General features: G+C 42.8%; 1 protein-coding gene across 2 annotated transcripts in view; it reads left to right on the top strand.

Annotated features, from left to right (window-relative positions):
• SLC3A1 (solute carrier family 3 member 1) overlaps positions 1–13800 on the top strand; it is a 32422-nt gene that overhangs the window by 17576 nt on the left and 1046 nt on the right. Inside the window, exons 5-9 of one of the 2 annotated variants that reach the window (XM_066594498.1) lie at positions 1001–1120; positions 7284–7408; positions 7897–8098; positions 11830–12009; positions 13616–13732. In XM_066594498.1, the coding sequence (XP_066450595.1) occupies positions 1001–1120; positions 7284–7408; positions 7897–8098; positions 11830–12009; positions 13616–13732 (744 nt within the window). The remainder of the gene's footprint in view (positions 1–1000; positions 1121–7283; positions 7409–7896; positions 8099–11829; positions 12010–13615; positions 13733–13800) is intronic. The other variant, XM_066594499.1, reaches the window with a different exon arrangement.

Here is a 13800-nt window from a genome sequence, read left to right as displayed (position 1 = left end):
ATAAAGTTTAGAAAATCCATTTCCATATATCCAGTTAGGTCATTCTGAGTTCATAGGGGGAGATCCTCTGTTCAGAATCTTCGTCTCTTGGTCAGTGTGTAGAGCCGTTACAAAGAGCATCTCTCATTCAACCAGTAGATGTGAATGGAAACTATGTAATACTGCGTAAAAATTCTTTTGGCTTTACTAACCATTTGGCAAGAATATCATTGAATGCCTGCATTTACCTGGAAAAGCAGATGGGTGGGTATTCAGATACTGCCTTCCTACTGATTGGACCAGAGACAGAGCAATGTAGCATGAAAAGTGAGGGCAAGGAAGTACAGGACAGTGAACTACTAGCAGATTGGTAGGCTTGGTACACACTCCCTGCCAGATAGTGGATTGCAAACCGCAGAAAAATAGGTAAGATAAATTGAATAATCAGAACTTAAATGAAACAGGGTGCAAACAGAAGCAAATAAGAGGGTGAGGAGAACCTGTTATATTTTAGAAAATGTGTTGAAAACTGAGAAGCGCTTGAAAGTGTTGACAGACATTAGATTTAGCACCTGTAGGACTGGACTGTCCTATTATACATATACTTGAATTGGATAGATTTGTTCCTGGGAACTATGACATACCAGAGTTGTGATATGGGGGTCAAGCATATTCATGCATGTATATTTTACGAAACAGTGGCAAAATGCCGCAATTTTGTGGAAATTGGGGAAACATAACACAACATGATCACATCTGTGCAAAGACCCTTACCCCAATGAACCCCTCTAAGGTTTTCTAGCTTTTCTGCATATCAGTTTATATAGCAATATGACTACTGTAGTTACTGTTGTGAAGTTTCAGCTAATGTCTTATGTCTCAGCGATTTACAATTAGCATCTGACCAAGTTAAGGCTCTTTCTCTATGTCTCAGTCTTGCTAAGCAGATGGAAATAAGATGGATTATGTCTCCATCAATACCGTTCCCATAGCAATTAAATACATCTGTTTGTTATCTCAGGATATTATAAGATTCTGGCTGGAGAAAGGTGTTGATGGTTTTACAGTCGATGCTGCTAAGTTCCTTCTGGAAGCAGAACACTTCCGAGATGAGCCTCAGGTTAACAAATCACAAAATTCGGTACGTGGCTGTAGTTTACACATATGAAGTGGAAAGAAATGTTACATTGCTCACAATTATTACATGAACTTAAATCAGGAATTAAAGGGAGATCACAAGGAGAACCTATAGATTTATGGATCTTGCTTATTGGTAATAATCACATTTTACTTTCCTATCTGGGAGGTAATTAAAGCAGTGATCATTCTGAGCATGGTGGTTCATGAATGCTCTGCCAAAGCTACTGTGACACAGGCTACTCTTTCCTATATGGTTAAAAATGGGTTTACTAATGCATACAGTGGTGCTTGAAAGTTTGTGAACCCTTCAGAATTTTCCAAATGTCTGCTATACTTATGTAAACATCTGATGTAGTTTTATGTCAAGTCCTAAAAGTAGATAGAGAACCAAATCAAAGAAACAAGTCAAAAATATCAGAGAAGGTGATTTACTTATTGAGGAAACTGATCCAATATCGCATGTCTGTGAGTGGCAAAAGTATGTGAAACTTTTATTTCAGTATCTGGTGTGTAGCAAAAACTGCCTCTAGACATTACTCCTTCACATCGGCTTGGAAGAATATTAGCTCATACAAAACAGCTTCAACTCTGTTATGTTGCTGGGTTTCCTCTCATGAACTGCTATCTTCAGGTCCTTCTACAATATTTCTATAGAATTGAGGTCAGGATGGCAAGACATCCTGGGCCAGATGCAGTAAAACAGGCCCAAATCATACTACCACCACCATGTTTCACAAATGATGTGAGGTTTCATGTTGTAATGCAGTGTTTCTTTCTCCAAACATAATGCTTCTCATTTAAGCCAAAAAGTTTTATTTGGGTCTCATGTGTCCACAAAACATTGTTCCAATAGCCTTCTGGCTTGTCAAGGCGATCTTTAGCAAAGTGAAGAAGGGCAGCAATGTTTTTTTTCGAGAGCAGTGGCATTCTTCTTGCAATCCTGCCATGCACACCATTGTTGTTCAGAGTCCTCCTGATTGTGGACTCATGAATATTAACATGTGAGAAAGGCCTTTGGTTGCTTTGAGGTTACCTTGGGTTTCTTTGTGACCTCGCCTTGCTCTTGGCGTGATCTTTGTTGGTTGACCACTCCTAGGGAGAGTAATAATGGTCTTGAACTTCTTCCATGTGTACACAATCTGTCTGACTGTGGATTGCTTGAGTCCAAACTCTTTAGAGATGGTTTTGTAACCTTTTCTAGCCCGATGAGCATCAACAACTCTTTTTTAGAGGTCCTCAGAAATCCCCTTTGTTAATGCAATGATAAACTTCTACAAACTTCTTGTAAAGATCAGACTTTGATAAATCCTTGTTCTTTAGATAAAACAGGTTGCTCTCTCACACCTGATTGTCATCCCATTGAGTGAAAACATCTGACTCTAATTTCACCTTCAAATTATATGCTAGTCTTAAAGGTTCATATACTTTTGCCACTCAAAGACAAGTGATATTGGATCAATTTCCTCAATAAATAACCAGGTCTAATGTTGTTGACTCATTTGATTGGGTTCTTTTTATCTACTTTTACTACTGGTGTGAAAGTCTGATGTAGTTTTAGATCAAATATAATCAGAAATCTGGAAAATTCTGAAGGGTTCACAAACTTTCAAGCACCACTGTACCCGTTTGATGGATTTCAAAAAAGCCATTCTTTTGAGCTTGATCGTGTGAATGAAAGTCTAAGGCACATGTGTCAAACACAAGGCCCGCGGGCCGAATCCGGCCCGCTGCCTTGTGTTATGTGGCCCGCGGCGTGCCGACGGCCGCTCACCACTGTAGTGATTACCAGCTGGGGTGCCGCAGCTCCCCGCTGGTAATCACACTGACAGCGCTGATCCCTTCTCCCCCGAGTCCCCTGCTCTTCAGTTCCGCAGGAGAGGACTCAGGGAGGAAGCGTGCCGTGCTGCTCACTGATGTCAGTGCACACCCGGACGCATATGAACTTTTTCCACAAGACTTCTGCACTAGTCAGCAATTCCAGCAACCTGATTGGTTGTCTGGGTTGGCTGATTCCCCAAACAACCAATCAGGTTGCTGGAATTGCTCAATAGTGCAGAAGTCTTGTGGGAAAAGTTCATATGCCACCCGGGCTCAGCACCGTTCCTCCTCGGATCGTGGAGGTAAGCACATGGCTGGGGAAGGGGGAAGTTAATATTGCTGCTGGGGGGTGAGGGTTAATATTGTTGTTGCTGGGAGAAAGTTAATAATGCTGATTGCTGCCGGGGCTGAGGGAGTTAATATTGCTGGTGTGTTGGGGGGTGGGGGTTAAATTGTTGCTGGCAGGGGGTTAATATTGCTGCGGGGGTCGGGTGGGGTGGTAATATTGCTGGTGGGGGTGAATATTGTTGCTGGCAGGGGGTTAATATTGCTGCGGGGGTCGGGTGGGGTGGTAATATTGCTGGTGGGGGTTAATATTGCTGCTGGGAGGGGGTTAATATTGTTGCTGGCAGGGGGTTAATATTGCTGCCGGGTTGGGAAGGGGAGGAGGGGGGGGGGTGTTAATATTGCTGCTGGGTGGGTGGGGGTTAATACTGTTGCTGGGAGGGGGTTAATATTGGTGCAGGGGGGAGGGGTTAATATTGCTGGTGGGGGTTAATGTTGCTGTGTGGGGGGGTTAATATTGTTGCTGGGAGTGGGTAATATTGCTGCTGGGAGGGAGTAATATTACTGTAGGGGTCGCTATTACTACTGGGGCCACTGTGGGGATCGCTATTACTAACTGGTCTACTGTGGGGGTCAATATTTTTACTGGGGCCACTATCAGAGTCACTATTACTACTGCGACCACTATGGGGGTCACTATTAGGGCTCGTTCACACGGGCGTAATTGCATTTCGGTCGCACAAATACGCTACGTATTTGTGCAATCGAAAATCGCTTATGCCTGCGTATTTGGGCACGCAGAAAAGAACGCAGATGGGCCCCTGAGATGGTGCGCAAATGTGCATTGAATACATAGGCTTCCTGCGCATTCACCACGTATTTGCGCGGCCCATTCACTTCAATGGCCTATCGGGGTGCGTAGTTTGAAACAATATAGGTCATGCTGTGTGAGAATATACATCATGTGAATGAAATCATTGACATCAATGGCTTCTGTTCTCTGCATATTATGTACGCAAATACGCTGGTGTGAACGAGCACTTACTGTACCGTCTTACAATCGGCCCTTTGAAGTTCACCAAAAACCTGATGTGGCCCTCGGTGAAAATGAGTTTGACACCCCTGGTCTAAGGCTAAATTTGGGGTATGCCAAGGGAACTTTCTTAGGGCATACAACGAACATGTCCATGGAATGAGATGTGAACATAGGATAGGGGTGGTTTTACAGTGGGCAAACATCACTATAGTGAGTTGTTACCATTTTTTTTTTGATTAAATGTATTTTTTTATTGAACATTTTCCACCTTTTACATATCTTTATAGCATTTTTGCATACAACTGTTTCCCCTCCTCCTCCAGCAATTCAAATTCAGACGCCTGTCACTTAACACCAGGTGACTTTAAATCAACCAGCGACTAAATTTTAGGCGAGCTGAAATGAAACGACTAGTGAGTAAATTTACCGCTCATCACCCAAAGAAATGGTCACCAGCAGCACTCAGTAGAACCCTCACCAGGTGGGACCAGATAAGCCAAAGTATTGCATCATCCACAGCAGAAGGAGCCCGGACCGTTGCCCCCAGGTAGCAGTATATCCAAAAGTATCACCGCAGCAGCAAATAGAGGTGTCAAATGAATATAGAAAAAAGTCTTTATTCCTCCATGAGTATATTCCTCACATGGCATAATCAAAACGTCGCTGCTGTATATACTCATGGAGGAATAAAGACTTTTTTCTATATTCATTTGACACCTCTATTTGCTGCTGCGGTGATACTTTTGGATATACTACCGCTGATCACCCTGTTGTTAACCATGTTTCTGGAACAACTGTAGTTTGCATTCGCTCTTTTGAGTGATTATTCGGACGAGTCAGCCCATGTAAAGCCACACTAGGGTAGACTATTAAGAGCCTTTTGAAAGGTGTTCCTCCACTTCAATTCTCCTGCTTGATCTACCATTGACATGTAGAGACCCCGAGTTCACGCTGGGCTGTACAGTTATTAAGGCACCTCTACAACTACATTACCAATTGCATTGCTCCTACAAGACAATATCTCCATACACTTAGCATCTGAAAATGCTTTTATAGTAGTGAATGGAGGCCACATGGCTCTGTATTAACTCTGTGCCCTTTGTGCATGAGCCCTTCCATGAAGAACCCTACAGCTAATACTGCACCATCATCTATGAACAAGTCTTATCTCTATATTATGTAGATAGCGCTACTATAGACTAAGGGCATACTAGATAGACTTCTTGGTCTTAATCTGCTGCCACATATATGTTGTAAAATGACTGTCCCGGCGCACTGCCGATGCTCACCTCTCAAGTTTCTGCCAATAGGACTCGTGCATGCTTCCGCCCAGCTTGTTATTGAGTCAGTGTGAGCTCCCATTACTTGTCCCCTTCCAATCCAGTTTCAGCGCTTGCTATATTAAGCATCCACCTCACCCTAGGGTGGGTGCCTAAGCAATTTGGTCTCTTCCCACCAGTTGTGAAAAAGGCGTTTGCGTCCCTGGTTCTGGCCCTCTGCCCATATTTCAGTATCCTGACCTCTATACTCCTTGACTGTGGATTCTGTTTTGTCTGCTGTCTGCCCTAATAACCTGGACCTCATTTATGCACTTGTGCTGCCATCCCTAACCCAAGCCTGTCAATTTACTACGTGTACTTTCAGACTTTCAGGTCCCACTTGGCCCAGTGCAGCCACACATCGGGACTATCTGTGCATGTAACGGTCCAGGGACTCTGCAGAAAAGCCACCATTCTACTTGAAGGGGTTAAGCATGAAAAGCGGGGTTTCCCAGGTGCTATCACTGCAGTTAGCCTTCAGCCTAACTGGCGTATGGCAAGCTGGATCCACATGTGCCTGATAGGCAATGACTTATATATAAATATCAGCTGCAGGCGATTCTCACAAAATACCATCCATGTAACTCAGGGCTTATTCACAGGAGATAACATCGGCCGCAGTTTTCATAGCCGGCCGATATACGCTACTGTCTGAGCCAGGGGTGTCAAACTCATTTTCACTGAGGGCCACATCAGGCTTATGGTGACCGTCAAAGGGCCGATTGTAAGACAGTATAGTAAGGGCTCGTTCACACAAGCGTACTTGCGTACATACTATGCAGTGATTAGAAGCCATTGATTTCAATGAGTTCATTCGCATGATGTATATTTTCACACAGCATGACCTATTTTGTAGCACACTACGGATTCGGCCCGCGGGTCTTGTGTTTGAGACCTGTGCTCTGAGCTGTCTATCCCCTTCCCTCACCCTTGCTGGCTCTCTACCTCTCTCCTCTCCTTCGTCTGTTTGCAATGTACGGTAGCTGCGCTAAGCTCCGCCCCTCAAATTGCTGGCTGCGGACAAGGGGGCAGGGGCTTACCTCCGCCTCCGTCCCGCCCCTTCCCATTGCAAACAGACAAAGTGGAGGAGAGAAGCAGAGAGCCAGTGAGGGGGAGGCAAGGGGATAGACAGCTCAGTTGGTAGCGTATATCGGGCGGCCGTGAAAACGGCGGCCGATATACGCTCTTGTGAATAAGGTGGTCGCTCATGATCGCCGGCTGGAGGGTAGCAATGATTGACAATGGCTCTCCTGCACTAACACCTGATAGAAGAGAAAAATTAACCCTTAAAGCACCACCATCAATATCCCCAGAAAAGTCAGGGCGTAACACGTTTTGTCCACTCCCAAGACTTAACGTGCTCTTCCCTGACATCTTTATCCATAAGGAATATGTAGACATTTGATATATCACGTTCAGTGAAAGTGCTGACTTCATCAGGACTGCCAGACTCTCCTGACCTGTCTGGAGCTAGCTTTTAGGGGTTGTCTACTAATAGAAAAACATGTTTTTGCCTTTCTAGAAACAGTCCCATGTGACTATATCTAGTGTCTGATATTGCAGCTTAGCTCTATAGAAGCACATATGGCTGAACTTGGGCTCTGTAGGCTATTGTGGAAGGAAACATACATTTATTTATCATCTTCGAACCCCTTTAAAAAAAAGACATCTGCCAGTTAATGACCAATATCTTTATATCTTTCTAGACCACAATTACATCCTATGGAGAACTGTATCATGATTACACAACCACACAGGTCGGGATGCACGACATTCTGCGTGATTTCCGGCAAACCATGAATACATACAGCAGAGAACCTGGGCGCTACAGGTAATGCAACCGAAAAGATGAGTCAGAAGGGGTATCGTCTCTCCTTAAGGAGAGCACTAGAAGGTGTGTGGAGGCACTTAGTAGGTAAGTGGGTCGGGAAGGGGGAAGGTGCATCGTCTCTCCTTAGGGAGAGCACCCAGGTGTGAAGACACCTAGGAGGTGAGTGATGAGACTTACAAGGCCATGCATGCTCCACTGGGTAATATATAGAAATAAGGGAGATGAAACAATACCTCTGCAGCGCCACCTATTGGATGGCAGCATTCCTTCAAATCAATGTACGACTCTTTAAACAAGTCTTTAAAACAATGATTGGGAATAGAAAACTAAGCCAGAAAACCATACACAGACAGCTGTTTCGGGGCGTTTTCCCCTCATCAGTGTGCAGTAGGTTTCTGAATGAAAAGATGTTACAGGAGACATTTATCTCAGAAATGAGCGCACTTGTAGTTTCTATGCAATTTGCTTATATAGTGATATTCTTGCAGGTTCATGGGCACAGAGTCCAATGATCACAATGCAGTAGCAAAAACAATGATGTATTATGGCAACTCCTTCATTCAGGAAGCTGACTTTCCACTCAACTTCTACCTGTTGGACATGAATAACACTATCTCAGGAAATTCTATATTTGAGGTTGTGGATCGGTGGATGAAATCAATGCCCAAAGGAAAATGGCCTCACTGGAGGGTATGACGCACATTTCTTTCATATATGATATATATTGTTACAATGCAACTATAGTCCAACAAAGGCCTAGTTTATTTGGCTATAGTGTGGCTGTGTTTAAAGGGAGTGTCCAGGGTTAGAAAAACATGGCTGATTTCTTCCAAACACAGCACAACCCTTGTCCATAGGGTTGTGTGTGGTATTGCAACTCCGCTCCATTTCACCAGCCCTTTTGACTACCTTTCACACACAACCCACTGACAAGGGTGATGCTTTGTTTGGAAGAAAGCAGCCATGTTTTTTTTTTAACCTTGGACAATTTCTTAAAGGCGTTGTCCAATATGGACAATCCCTATTTGCTAGACTGGTCTCTTGACAATAACTTGATTACAAGATGGCCCCATAGTGATCAACTGCGATCTGTATCAAAACCTGGCAGCAAGTGTTCAATTTCTCTGCAGCACCACCACAGGAGATTTAAAGCATTACAGTGTGCCCATTCACATCAATGGGTTGTCTGTGCAATGCAGGACAGTAGAGGTCCTCCAGAGTGAAAGACACATTCTTTGTGATCATTTTTTGCTTTAGTTGATGATTCATAACAGGCAATTAAGTTTTTTGTTTTTTTTTACAGCTGGACATATAAAAATGTAAAAAAAAAATGTATGAAAATAAGAATTTTCTCCACATTGAATGGGCTAAAAATTTGCAGAAGGAAAAAAACTACCTATACATGAAAAGGCAAAAAACACAAAACAAATATAAAAAAACAAAATGCATTTTCTAAATTTATTTGGAATGGTTATTTTTCTTCTTGCTTATGGGCCTACATACCCTATTTTCCTTTGTGTTTTTTTTCTGAAGGGAATTTAAGCCCTCTGTTTTTCTATGTCCACAATTCGTTCTAAAAATAAGTAAAGAGATATATACACAAATGTAATCTTTATTAAATCAATATATAATCATAAAGCACATATATAATACAAATGGGGTTCAAGGGCCTCATGCTCCTCAGACATAAAAAAAAGGTAGCAACGCTACTAACATATGGCCAAGAGGATACGGATACCAAATAATCATTATAACTAATTGTTCAAATAGACATAGCGATCACGAATATTAATAATAGTAGTTGATAACAACAATCCCAGAAAATGGCCGTTACTTACTGGGTGAGGAGTGCATATAGATGCATCCTCTCACCATGCAGGTAGCTGACTACCAAATGGAGGAGCCAATAACACCTGTGCAGGACACCGATAAGGCAACCACTCACACTGCCTCTTGATAATGAGGGGGGTGGATGCTTGGTGTAAACTCCCACACATAGTGGATACAGGGTGCCAGACCATTCTGATATATGTAGTCCACCATGCAGACCAGCAACCTATTAATGACGCCATGATAATTCGGAGGGTTGCCCTGCATTTCCTTCAGTGAACCACATTGGTACTGCCACCCTGGGCTCCCCCTGGAGTCTTAATGCCACACTGCATGTGAATGATAGATAATAAATGCAAGGTATTGGTTGGATGTTGGCCAAGATACATGAGCCCACTAACCACTTCACGGTTCCTTGCGTTGTAGTGGGTCCTTACACTAATATAAATGCATTACAGAAGGAGAAATAAAAAATTATTAAAAACAATCACAGAAAATGGCCGTTACTTACTGACTGAGGAGTGCATATAGATGCATCCTCCTCTCACCATGCAGGTAGCTGACTACCAAATAGAGGAGCCAATAACACCTGTGCAGGACACCGATAAGGCAACCACTCACACTGCCTCCTGATAATGAGGGGGGTGGCTGCTTGGTGTATACTCCCACACATAGTGGATACAGGGTGCCAGACCATTCTGATATATGTAGTTCACCATGCAGGCCATCAACCTATTAATGCCGCCATAATAGTTCGGCGGGTTGCCCTGCCCTTCCATCACTGAACCACATTGGTACTGCCACCCTGGGCTCCCCCTGGAGTCTTAAAGCCACGCTGCATGTGAATGATGTAATTGATAATACCAGCACTTTTTGTAAATTGCACATAAGGGAGATAGAACAATACCTCTGCTGCACCAGCAATTCGATGGCAGAATTCCTTCAAATCACACTAATGAGGGCCAAAACCCCTGAAATAGCTGTCTATATATGGATTCTGCCTTGGTTTACAATTCCCAATCATTGCTCTAAAGACTTGTGTAAAAGGTTGGGCATAGATTTGAAGGAATGCTGCCTTCCAATAGGTGGCGCTGCAGAGGTATTGTTTTATCTCCCTTATTTACATATTACCCAGAGGAGCATGGATGGCCTTATAAGTCTCTTCACTAACCTTTTTGGTGCTCTCCTTAAGGAGTGAGGTTACCCCTCCCTTTCTGTAAATTGGCATATCCACATAAACATGAGGTTACAGATAAAGTTAAAACATAGTGCAGTATAAAAATATGACAAACTGACAAATACTATATTATATACACACACACACATATATATATATATATGCGCATCTATATGATGAGCAGCGTGCAAAACATATTTGAGCATTTGCTTATAATTATTTGATAATATGATCTTGCTCCTTGGTCATATGATGGTAACATCTGTTGATAGTAGTATTGCTGTTGTTTCTGTTAAGCCGCTGTCACACCCGGATGCTTTTTACCACAGTTAGCTGTAACATGCGTTCAAAAACACCACTCAAAATCTCGGTAAAATGCAGCAGTTTTGTGAACGCCCGTGTGAAAGTGGCCTCAATATCTGAGGGGCATGAGGTCCTTGCCACCTTGATGAGTCTCTTTTTGAATTTCGGCCTGATGCTGTTCTGAGGTCTTTGCAGCCCTTGATGTCCTTGCTCTGTCCTGCAGTACTTGAAGTTAGACCTCACACTGTTCTTTGGTTTTCGACGCCCTTGATGTCCTGGTGTTTTCCTTTTTTTGAATATTTGCCTCATGCTATTCCGAGGTCTCTGCAGCCCTTGAGGTCCTGGATCTTTCCTGCTCATTCTTAAGTCATTGGTCACTTGTCTAATTTTACTTTCAGCTGGGCTTGTCCAATGGGTTTCCGTTTTTTTGGGGGGGGAGGCATTCCAGATCCATTACACGTATAAATTATTCACCATGCTGAATCATAAAGCATCTTAAATTTTACCGTATATTATACAATAGACTACATGTGTTGAAGCTATGCAAAAAATTATGTTTGTTGCACACAACCACCAAGCATCATTCCTTAGACTGCTGTAGTAAAATGAAACCTGTGCTGTGATTAGCTGCTGTGAGCAGCAATCAGTGGAACAATTGCGCGCCCACCCCTTTGTATCAGAGTAGGTGCATATGCTAGGTCAGGAAATTTTTGTAAGTTATTTCTTTGGAGAAGGGCAGATTTTTCTTTTTTTTAATAATTTATTGGAAAAAAAAACATTTTGTGCTTCAGTCATCAAGATGGATTTCATCTATTATTACAAATGAAAAATAAACTCAAAATAACTGAAGTGTGACTCTATACTTCAAAAGATGCAACTTTCTGAAGGCAAATACATGTAAATAGTAACGCTTCGGTCCCAAAAGTGCACAAAAAAATTCAGTTATTTCAAAAATCAGTCATTTACACTCAGAAGCCAAAAAAGATTTCAACATAATTACCCCAGACGTTACGGCTTTCATCAACCTCCTATCCATTTCTTATCCGGTTCTTGGCACTCCCTCAGTCATTTATACGGCTAGGAGTTCACTGCATTTTTGTAATGTTTTCAGGTTGGAAGCCCCAACAATTCTCGTATCGCTTCTCGAGTGGGAACTGAATATGTGAAGGTTATGAATATGCTCCTGCTGACTCTTCCGGGCACCCCTACCACCTATTATGGCGAAGAATTGGGAATGGAAGACAACCCTGAACTAACGAACACCACAGATGGATCTGCTGAATATAATCCAGTAAGTAAAAGCTCATTCATCACCATTTTCTACATTCACAGTACGTTCTGCATTTGTATACATCTCCATTATGAGGGTTTATACGGAATTCATGTATAGTGTTCAGGACAAAGTATCAATCTTAACTCAAAAATCTAGTAATTTACAAGGATCTTGTAGGGTGTATGGAGTCATGAGAACTTCGAGATTAATGTGTAGACCTTCTCTTAACATGATCACCTCTATACATCACTCCCTCATTCCTTTTTTTGATGTCACTCACCTTTTCCACACATGCAATTTATGACTCAGCCGCAGAAAATCTTGGTTAGATTTTGGTCAGTCATGTCGCAGTCATCTTGGGTCACAATGTGACACCAATGGCAATCATTAGATGCAACATCACAGTAGTTCTAGTCTTAAGGGACCTGTCTTCAGCTAATTAATGGAATTCAACATTTGGGTCCTCTTTACATTTTCTTCTACACAGTTCTATTATGCAGGAATTGCAACACAACTCTATCCATTTGAGTAAGTCCAAGTTGCAATACTAAACCTAGCACCATATGGATTATGAGGAACCAAGCTGTGCTTAAAGGAACACAGTCACCACTTCTGAGCTCTATAAACTATATGATGGGGCTCAAAGGGTGAGGAAACGGGGAGCTGCGTTTGATACTCACCGGGTGCCCCGTTTCAACATTGTGCCCCCACGAGTTTAGCATGTGCCAGCCTCTGGATGCTTTCTAAGCTCGCATCTTCCTTAGAGATGAATGGGAGATGCGTACGCAGAACGAGTCAAACTGCTAGCGTGCACCAATGTTTCAGGCACACATTACTGGAATAGGGCACCCGGTGAGTATGAAACACAGCGCCTGACAACTCCCGTTCCATTACCCTTGAACTCCATAACATAGCTTATGGGGCTCAAATGTGAAGACAGTTTTCCTTTAAGGGGGGTCAGAAGGGTCAGGTATTCACAGGCATAGCTGGTGGTTCCAGTAAAAGGACACAGATCAGACATTATTAGGGATATGAATGTTAGTCATTGTATAATGCCTTTAAAGGTGTTTTTAATTATGTGGAGATTTGCCATATAAAGTCTCAAAGCCTATAACGTGTACCAGACTCCGTTGACATTAGGACTTCAACAGAGTACAAACGTGACATTAGGGCTAATGCCTACTGCCGGATTTCCGGCGTTTACCCGCAGCTATTAGGTTCTATTAATCCTAATAGGTCAATGTTCACACTGCGTTATTCCGTAGCATGAAATAAACTGCGGCATGTTCTAAATGCCGCGGGAATACGCACAGACAGCTTCCATTGTAGTCAATGGAAGGAGGCAGTCACGCTATACTTCCGCTGTAGTGAATACGCGGCCCCGCCCACCGTGTCATCTGACACTGCCGTCCCTCCATGCGGGCTGCGTACAGCGCATCCAGAGTGGTAAGTATGGGGGTTTTGGGGGGCACTGTGGCAGACTCCGCTGTGATATTTCACTGGCAGAGTCCATCACAGCTGTGGGCATGAGCCCTAACAATAAAAGTTATATATTTTTAAAAATTACTAATCTTGAAAAAAAATAAATAAATTAAAAAAAACAACATTATTTTGCTCTTTGTAGGCTGCATTACCAGAGAAGACCCCAATGCAGTGGGATACAAGCTTAAGTGCTGGGTTTAGTGGTAGCAACGAAACATGGCTGCCGGTCAACGACAAGTATCAAGAATTAAATGTTGAAGTAAGTACTGCTAAATCTGCCACAGTATATGGTTCTCTTCACATCTTAAAAGTGAATGTGCCAAGATA

Source organism: Eleutherodactylus coqui, chromosome 3 (assembly GCF_035609145.1).
Source record: "Eleutherodactylus coqui strain aEleCoq1 chromosome 3, aEleCoq1.hap1, whole genome shotgun sequence".
Lineage (NCBI taxonomy): Eukaryota > Metazoa > Chordata > Amphibia > Anura > Eleutherodactylidae > Eleutherodactylus > Eleutherodactylus coqui.
This window is presented reverse-complemented; position numbering and strand designations above follow the sequence as displayed.